We start from the raw sequence: 10,574 nt of genomic DNA, 5'->3' as shown, positions 1-10,574 counted from the left end.
GAGAGAAAGAGAGAGAGAGAGAGAGAGAGAGAGAGAGAGAGAGAGAGAGAGAGAGAGAGAGAGAGAGAGAGAGAGAGAGAGAGAGAGAGAGAGAGAGTTTTGTTATGGCAAGAACCAACAACAAATACACCTCCATCAACTTCAACCACATCCTCCACACTGACCACCTCCCTTCTTCCTCCACCGGTTCCTACTCCTCCGTCGCTCGCCCACATGGCCGCATGCTCGTCGTCTCCCGTCCTTCCCCTAAGCCCCTGACCTCTCCCACACCCACCACGCCCCCGACAACGGATCAAGCTCCCTCTGACCAGATCTCACTCCGTCCTCTTGGTCGCACAGGCCCTGGTCCTTCTCCGTCGCTTCTCACGTCTCCGCTTCGGAACCCGGAGGTGGCTTCTCCGGTTCATCCTGTCGAATCGCCCAAGCCGGACCGGTTCGTGCCGCCCCATCTTAGGCCTGGTTTCGTCGGGAGGGAGGCGAAACCCGGACCCGACGCGCCACGCGTCAAGGATTTGAGTCAGAGATCGCCTCCCCAGCACCATCATCATCAGCAGCAGCAACAGCGACAAGACTATTTCGGGTTGCCGGGCCGGTACGAGCAAAACGGGCGACCTAGGTCGGGTGGGTACGAGAGGATCGATGCGGATCCCGACCATCTGGGTCGACCCAGATCGAGCGGAAGCCGACCTGGTTCCACATGATGGTATGTTCTCGTTCTCGTTCTCGTTGATGTCGTTTGTTCATTTTCTGTCGCATTGGTTTGCGTATATTCATTGAATTTGGCCGAGTAAGAACGTTCTCGTGAGTCGTGATCATACGACCTGAGATGTGTAATCTGAATTCGTTACAGAGCCTTATTTAGCTTGATTCAAGGGATGATAATGACTTTCTGGGCCCATGAAATTGGACAAGGATATGTTTTTCCTTTGACAACTTGGATCATCCAATGGAACTGGGATTCTTTGCACTGAATGTTTCCCGGTGATTCATCCAATTAGATATCTGTGTTTGTTGGATACCCTCGATTTTCCTCTGATGTTTGGATCATTGTTTTACCGGTGGATTTCGGTATATATACCATAAGATACTGATACACATCGTAGTCCAATCCCTTGCATACTCTGATGTGTACGTGCTTAGCATTATGTGCTTTATGTCTTTCCCTTTCTGTTCACTTGCATCTACCAGCAATAATGTCTACATCCACTTCAACTTGTAGTAAGTGCAAAAATGTGGGTTTCTAAGTTACGTTGGTTCTTTGAGGTCTCTGTTAGGGCAAAGAATATCAATATTCTCCACATATTATGTTAGAAAGAGTTGATATTGTGTCTATGCATCTCTTGGAGACCAAGTTTACTAACCTGTAATGAGAACCAATGCTCTTTTGTTGCGCACAGATGATTCTGACCATCCGGCTATCTTTAGATACATGCCCCGGTCAGAGAAGGAACCCATCTGAGGATTCCGTTACACGTAACCGCTACAGCATTTTCCCGGGAACGAAAGATTAGACTGTGTTGTTCCGCCGTCCTGAGGAGTTTTTTGAGAAGAACCTCGAATTTCAGTACATCTCAAGTGGATATCTGTGTTTGATACGATGAAACAAAGAAGAGGAACCATTTCGAGAGTTTCCCCATTGCATTAAGGTTCTGTATCAGGCAACGTTGTTGTAATGAAGCTACAGAAGCAAAGCTTTCTCTCTGTCTCTGTTTTGAGAATCTCATAATCCCACTCTCTTATCACACACTTGTATTAGTTCTTTGTTTTTGTTTTTTTTTCTAATTTAAATCAGTACTTGATAAACAGTATTTCTTTTCTTTTCTGAATGAGTTCACAATTTTGGTTTAGGCATGTAAATTGGTTTGGTTCGTTTTGATTAGAATCGTAAAGAAAAATATTACCCAACATTTAAGTGAAACCGAATTCAGTTCGATTAACAAAAAAATATATATTTATAAACGAACATGAACAAAATAGCAAAACCTTTGTTCAAATATGAACATACATTTAGGATTATATTAGTAAAGCCAAATGGAAGATATTCGGTTAGCCCACTTTCACATAACCGAAATATCATAATTCAGTTTAGTTTGGATCACTCTTAAATTTGGTCAAAACAAAAATTACTTTTGTAGCTGACCACGTTGGATCCATCTCTCGTTTTGGTGGTGTATCCAAAACCAAAAGTTGTATATCCATTGATTTTTTTTCCTCTCTCTTTATTCTTTTCTTCTTATCTTTTATACGGATAATATAACACTAGCTCAACTTTGAGGATTAGAGGTGAGTTACAGATCCGACGTCCACGATTTTGGGTTACTCGTACTCGAATTAGGACTTGAATTTCTCAACAAAATAATATCCGAACTTGAATCTGCTTTACTCGGATAACAAAAAAACAGATATCTGATATAATTCTCGAGTATTCACGACATCGGATCCCAAATTTATAGATAAAATTCCAGTTAAAACCCAATATTTATTATATATAAATTATAAATAAAACATATAAATCATAATCAATATAAAAGATACACAAATATAAAAATCTTATTATATAAAAAACTTACAAATAAAAACAAAAGAATTATATAGGACTAAAATTATAATTTAATTACTATTGCAATTACCCGTCTTATACTTCAAAATTCGAGTTTGGATCCGAAATTCGGATTTCTCCACATATTATACCTGATCTAATCTCATTAGATGTTTAGGTACCCGATCTATTGGTCGAGTCCGGTATTAGAATTCCGAATTTTTGTGCCCTATTCTCTACTACCGATAATGTTTCAGATTCTGTCTCACTGACCCCTTCCTTACAACGACATTTTACTTGATATGATCGTGGTTATGATCGTGAGAATGATGATTAATTAAGACAAACACGAGACATTATAGATGATCATGGAGATGTGGTTATGGGTATTTAATGGACTAGATGGTCTGCATAAGATTATTACATAGACCCGAGTCAAGATTTGAATCTCATGTAATGGTTTGCTTTTGGATCCTCAAATTTGAGATGTCTATGGTATCCGATATGGGTAGTAGTGTAGCTTGAATGTGCCAAACATCGTCTTTAACCGAATGGTTATAATTTTCGAGTATCCATGGCATCAAATACAAAATTGAAAGACAAAATTTTAGTAAGAATACAATTTTTATTATCTATAAATTATAACTAAAACATATAAATTATAATCAATATAAAAGATACACAAATATAAAAATCTTATTATGCAAAAACTTGACAAATAAAAAATGAACAAAAACTATAAATCGATAAATTTATATATTTTATATAATATAGGGCTAAAATTATAATTTAACTATTGGCGGGATATCTACAAAGATAATTATCCATTTTATACGTCAAAATCAGAGTCTGAACCCGAAATTCAGATTTATCTTCATATTATACCCGATCTAATCTCATTAGATGTTTAGGTACTCGATCTGTTGGTGGAGTTGGGTATCAGAATTTCGAATTTTTGTACCCTGTTCACTACTACCGATAATGTTTCGGATTCTATGTCACTGACCCCTTCCTTGCAATGACATTTTACTTGATATGATCACGGATATGATCGTGATAATGATGATTAATTAAGACAAGCATGAGACATGATGGATGATAATGGAGATGATCATGTGTGATAGATATAGATAACGGTTATGGATACTTAACGGAATAGATGATTTGCATGAGGTTATCACATGGACCCGAGTCAATACTTGAATTTCATGTAATGGTTCGCTTTTGGATCATCAAATCTGAGATGTCTATGGTATCCGATATGGGTAGTGGTGCACCTTGAATTCGTCAAATATCGTCTTTAATCGAATGGTTATAATTCTCAAGTATCTATGGCATCGAATAAAAAATTTAAAGACAAAATTTTAGTAAGAACACAATTTTATTATATATAAATTATAACAAACATATAAATTATAATCAATATAAAAAATACACAAATATAAAAATCTTATTATATAAAAACTTAACAAAAAAAAAAGAAAAAACAATCATAAATCGATATATTTATATATTTTATATAATATAAGGTTAAAATTATAATTTAATTATTGACGGGATAGCTAGAGCTAATTATCCATCTTATACTTCAAAATCCGAGTCTGAACCCGAAATTCGGATTTCTCCACATATTATACCCTATCTAATCTCATTAGATATTTAGGTTGTAACGTCCCGAGGCCACTACAGAATGATAGAGCTGTCCCCGCACATCAACACATGACCTTTTAGCGTGTTTTGTCATCACTCGCACACATCCCGGAAAATACTTCCCAGGAGGTCACCCATCCTAAGACTATTCAAAGTCCAGCACGCTTAACTTTGGAGTTCTCTCGAGATGGACAACCAAAAAGGTAGATGCATCTTGTTGCTATGAGTAGCTCAATTAATTCATTTAAGTTATCTTAGACTGTGTAGTCCCATACCTACACATCCCTCGGATCCCTCTCATTCCGGTGCGTCCGATTCATCCCTGTACCCCCTATCCAGAAGCTCGTCAGGAGCCACCCATTGTCCATGCCTCTCGCACCGGCGATCACTGTTGGTTTAGTGCTCTATGATGTACTGTTATGCGAGCTTCATTTAGATACATTTGATGTATTGACACTTTCTATTAGTTTATGGATGAGTGTTTGTTTCATTACGTATTGTGCATACTTGACATGTTATGAAATCCATGTATTGTTATGAACAATACTAAACTCCCTAGTCATGTATCATTGTGGGAATAATGATATACTAAGACTAGTATGATGTGTGATTGATGATCATATAGATGATCATAGGTATTGGATACGATCACGATCATAGGTATTCGTTGGAGAACAAAATACTGGATTGATCCGCATGAGATTGTCACATGGACTTGCGTCATGACTTGAATCTCATATGACGGTTCCATGATTGGATCCTAAGACCTGAGATATCTACGGAATCCAACATGAGAAGTTGCGTACTTTGAATACGTCAAATGTCCTGCGTAACAGGAGGACTATAAAGGCGTGTATCAGGTATGAAACGAATCATGTGCTGGATTGTAAATAGTCAAGACGAGATTTGTACCTCTGTAAAAGAGAGAGATATCGCTGGGTCCCTCGTATGAGCGAGACTGTAGAAATATGTGGTCGCACTATAGACGAACGTCGTCTATTTCAGACAGTTGAACTTAGTGAACGAGAAAGCACTCGAATCAGATAAGGTGGCTTGCCCATGCCTTATGTTCGACGTATGATATCGCGATACAAAAGGATCATCAACCGGAATCATCACTGGCGTTCGTATGATCACGAACAAACTCTATTCGAGATAGGTAGTCATAGTGTCTTGCTAGAGACCGCCTATGACTTGTGTAACCGAAATAAGGGATTTCGGGTTATACTGCTATATCGGATGAGCCTACAGGGTCACACACAGAGGAAATGACGAATGCGCGAGAAGAGACGAGAAAATTCCGGTGGAGCGGAGGCCAGACCGACCGGTCCAGCCAACCCAGACGGTCCAGACACGTGGACCGGTCGGTCCAGAGGTAACGTGCAAATGTTGCTCGGTCCGAAAAATGTTCCAACCCGATCGGTCCGGAACCATGGACCGGTCCACACGTTAAAAGCTCCAGACCGATCGGTCCAAGCCTGGACCGATCGGTCTAGACGTCGGGATTTCCTAAACTCGATCTAATTAGGGTTTTCATACTCTTTGGGGAGTTTTTGAGAGTTGAAAACCTTAGAGTTAGATCCCTGAACGTCTTGCGCAAAGAAGAACGTGTTCTTCAGTCCTAGCAGACAAGTTCCAACCGTTGGAATCCTTTCCGCCGTGTGGATACGTGTAGAGGGTGAGGGATTCTTCCTGCCTTACGTGATCGGACGAACACATCAATTGATACAGGCCCCGGATCGAATGAAGTAAGCGTTCTAACGTTTCTACAAGATCATGTATGATAGGTTTTAGGGTTTCATCAAAAATTTTGTTTTACATCCGCTGCGCAAACCCTAGAACCGATCTCTTAGGAATTAGATTCGCTCTTGAGTTCCCAGGAAATCCAACAGTGGTATCAAAATCTGGTTGCTCTGTATGATTTTGTTACTACCCGATCACGCACGTTATAGGATTTGAATCGTTTGAATCCGTGTTTGCTTTGATGCTATGCATGATTTGATTGTGGATCTAGAGTAGATTTTTTTTTCATTGTTGATAGTGTGCAAGAGCTTCGAATTCTGAGTTCGCAGGCGAAAACTGGGTCGAATTCGGGTCTGAAACGGGGCAGAAACGAGCCGATCGATCCGGTCCTCTGGACCGATCGGTCTAGGATTTTGCGGGTCGGTTGGACCGACAGGTCTGGACTGAACGGTCCAACGTGTGGACCGATCGGTCTGGACGGACAGATCGAAAGGTCTGGACCGTTCTGGACTGTGTAGACCGAATTGCATAGACCGACCGGTCCAGGCTCTGGACCGATCGGTCCACATCCCAGGCTTCACCAAAATTTTAGTTTTTCGTTTCGGGATCCGGTTTGAGCAATCGTTGCTTAACCCGATCAATTGTGATACAGAATAGCATGATTGATTCGTTTGGATGGTCCATAGTGAATGAATGCATGTAATTTAATCAAGATATTAGATATGCTTGATTGAGTGGGAGCTACGAGATTGGAATTACATAATCGAATGGATGGTCTATTCGGATTATGTACAATCGTTACACAGATCGTACGTGTCATGGGCCATGCCAAAGCTGGGTGTGCCGTGCTATCTTGGTGAAGCAAGATGGAGAAATGATTGTTCTCATAGCTTGAAAGTAGATGCTTGATCTAAGTGTGGCTTCAAAAATCCCTTATTTATGTAATGCTAAGCGTGTACCTTCCATTACTAGAGCGCCTGTCAAGACATCGATCGTCCGTAACACAAGTCATGCCAAAGCTGAGCGTGCCGGATTATCTTTGTGAGGCAGGGTGGGAAATCGTGGTTCCCACAACTTGAATATGGTTTACCTTAGGTTAAGTTGTTGAGTTTGACTTGAGACTTAACGGTACAGATGAGATGAGTATGCAATGATATTCGATATCATAGTCTCATAAAAGGATCTAAGAGTCACATTGGATGTGATTGACGTTAGATGTCTACCTAAATAGCGTAAGGCTGAGTGTAACAACTCATTCTTATGTGAAATACTGATCTTAGTCCCATATAGAAAATTATTTTAGGGTTAATTTTCTGCATGGGAATATAGCTTGTATGTGCATCTATGTTGTCGTTGATTGATGATGGACTAGTTGGTAGTAGATCATTGATAGAATCTGCATTTTGTTTTTGTTCGTTATGTTTTTGTCTTTTTCTGTAGGACATGGCGTCAACTGGTAGCGTACTGAGTTTGACAATGCGATCTATCCTTGAGGAGGATAAGCTGACCGGGACGAACTTCTGGGACTGGTATCGTAACTTGAGAATTGTTCTCAAGCACGATAAGAAGTCGTACGTCCTGGAAGGGGCTCTACCACCAGAGCTTGCAACCAATGCCACGAGAGCTGTCAGTGATGCTTGGTTGAAGCATCAGACTGACGGCATCGAGATTTCCTGTCTCATGTTGGGAAGCATGGTCCCGAATCTGCAGAGGCAGTTTGAGGGGAAGAGCCTGTTTGATATGATCGAACAGCTCAAGACTATGTTTCAGGAGCTAGCGTGTACTGAAAAGTATAAGACGCTAAAAGCTCTAGTGAAGACGGAGATGCCGAGAGGCAACTCCGTCAACACCCACGTCCTCAACATGCGAGCTCATGTTGAGGAACTTGAGCGTATGAGAGTGAAGCTCGATGGTGACTTGGTCGCAGATCTGATCCTGATGTCATTACCCGAGGACTATAACCAGTTCGTGTGCATGGGATGACTAAGAGCTTAGCCGAGCTGCATGGGATGATGAAATCGGCCGAGCAGGATATCGTAGTACCCAAGACTGTGCTTACTGTTGAGAACAACTCCAGAAAGAAGCGGCGGGGTAAAGCCAAAAAGAAGGCTGCGAAGAAGGCAAAAGTTATCTCTACACCCAAGCCTAAGCCCGATAAGGGTGACTGTCATTACTGCGGAGTGTCTGGACACTGGAAGCGTAATTGTCACCTTTACTTGGAGGATCTGAAGGATAAGAAGTTTGGTGAAGCTTCTGCCTCAGGTATTCATGTTATAGAAGCTAACATTTGTACTACATCTTCGTGGGTATTGGATACCAGAAGTGCCTCACACATTTGTGGAAATGTGCAGGGACTAAGAAGAAGTAGGATGGTAGCTAAGGGAGAAGCGGATCTGCACGTCGAAAATGGAGCAAGAGTTGCTGCATTGTGTGTTGGCATTTATGATTTGCATCTTCCTTCTGGACTTGTTTTAGAATTGAGTAATTGTTACTATGTGCCTGCGATTAGCAGAAACATTATTTCTATTTCATGTCTGGATTTGGATGGTTTTCGATTTGTTATTAAGAACTCGAGTTTGATGATTTATCGAGACAACATTTACTATGGTAATGGTTATCTTGTGAATGGTTTATACGTCTTGAATGATCAGCCTTCGAACTCGACATCGTCCATCTATAACGTGAGTACAAAACGGTTTAAGGCGGACGACTTAAACCCGACCTTCCTCTGCATTGTCGTCTAGGCCATATAAACGAGAAGCGCATTCAGAAGCTTCATTCTGAAGGTCTTCTGGATTCATTTGACTTTGAGTCTCTTGTATCTTGCGATTCTTGTTTGATGGGCAAGATGACAAAGCATCCTTTCAAGGGGAAAGGACAGAGAGCGACAGAGTTATTGGACCTGATACATAGTGATGTATGCGGCCAATGAGCTGTCCATCTAGAGGAGGTTATCTGTATTTCGTTACGTTCACTGATGATTTCAGTCGATACGGTTATGTCTATTTGATGAGACATAAGTCTGAAACACTTGAAATGTTCAAGGCTTTCAGAAACGAAGTACAAAACCAGCTTGACAAAACGATCAAGACACTTTGATCCGATCGTGGTGGCGAGTATATGAGCCAATAGTTCTCTGACTATCTGATTGATTGTGGTATTATATCACAATTAACTCCTCCTGAAACGCCACAATGGAATGGCGTGTCTGAACGGAGGAACCGAACACTGTTAGACATGGTTCGGTCGATGATGAGTCAGACAGATCTTCCGAAGTCCTTTTGGGGCTATACTTTAGAGACCGCTGCATACTTGCTGAACGAGAGTCCAACGAAGTCGGCTGAAACGACGCCATATGAGATATGGACGGGGAAGTGTCCCGCGTTGTTGTTTGTTAAAATTTATGGTTGCGACGCTTACGTGAAGCGTCAGATGACTGATAAGTTATCTTCCAAATCTGATAAGTGTTTATTTGTAGGCTACCCTAAGAAAACTAAGGGTTACTACTTCTATATTCCGGCAGAGAACAAGGTGTTCATTACCAGGAATACGACTTTTATGGAGCGAGAGTTCGTGTCCAAAAGAGTCAGTGGGAGTAGGATCGAACTTGAGAAAGTTCGAGAGCATCAAGTAGACGCTGAGCCGAGTGAACAAGTTGAAGACGTTCAACCTGATTCACTGCTGGTTGTGACTCAACCTTCGACGAGTGAACCTCGAGATCAGGCAGGATTCGCCAAGAGCCTGTGAGATACGAATTTTTCGTGACTGGGAATGAGGAGCTCATGTTATTAGAACATGATGAGCCTACCACATACCAGAGGCTATGGCGAGTCCGGATTCCGAGAAATGGCACAACACTATGAAGTCCAAGATGCAATCCATGTCAGACAACCAATTATGGACTCTGATTGATGCATCTGAAGGGATAAAACCCATCGGATGCAAGTGGATCTTCAAGAAGAAGTCCGACATGGATGGCAACGTGCACACGTATAAGGCACGACTTGTGGCGAAAGGATTCCATCAAATTCATGGTATTGACTATGATGAGACCTTTTCACCCGTAGTTATGCTGAAGTCCATCAGGATCCTACTTGCCATAGCCGCTTATTACGACTATGAGATATGGCAAATGGATGTCAAGACTGCGTTCCTTAACGGGAACTTGACCAAGGATGTGTACATGACACAACCCGAAGGTTTTGTCGATCCAAGGAACCCGGGAAAGGTGTGCAAGCTTCAGAGGTCCATTTATGGACTGAAGCAGGCTTCGAGGAGCTGGAACCTTCGCTTTGATGAGACAATAAAAAAAGTTTGGTTTCTCACAGAACGAAGACGAGCCGTGTGTTTACAAGAAGGTTAGTGGGAGCACAGTAGTATTTCTAGTGTTGTACGTGGATGACATTCTCCTTATAGGGAATGACGTTCCTACCTTACAAGACGTTAAGTCTTGGCTAGGAACGTAGTTTTCTATGAAGGACTTGAGAGAAGCGGCCTATATTTTAGGCATAAAGATCTATAGAGATAGATCGAGGTGGCTTCTAAGATTGTGTCAGAGTACTTACATCGATAAGGTCTTGAAAAGGTTCAAGATGCAAGATTCGAAGAAAGGAACCTTACCGATGAGCAGTGACACAGTTCT

At 41.4% G+C, this 10,574-nt stretch overlaps 1 protein-coding gene across 1 annotated transcript; it reads left to right on the top strand.

Moving 5' to 3' along the window:
• Positions 1-52: 52 nt before the first annotated feature.
• On the top strand, positions 53-1,820 carry LOC104825256 (vegetative cell wall protein gp1). The gene is made up of 2 exons (XM_010557556.1): positions 53-703; positions 1,398-1,820. Exon 1 carries the CDS (start codon positions 105-107, stop codon positions 699-701), a length of 597 nt encoding a protein of 198 aa, XP_010555858.1. The 5' UTR covers positions 53-104; the 3' UTR covers positions 702-703; positions 1,398-1,820.
• The last annotated feature ends 8,754 nt before the right edge of the window (positions 1,821-10,574 follow it).

The sequence above is a fragment of the Tarenaya hassleriana genome, unplaced genomic scaffold (genome assembly GCF_000463585.1).
Source record: "Tarenaya hassleriana unplaced genomic scaffold, ASM46358v1 Cleome43, whole genome shotgun sequence".
Taxonomy (NCBI): Eukaryota; Viridiplantae; Streptophyta; class Magnoliopsida; order Brassicales; family Cleomaceae; genus Tarenaya; species Tarenaya hassleriana.
This window is presented reverse-complemented; position numbering and strand designations above follow the sequence as displayed.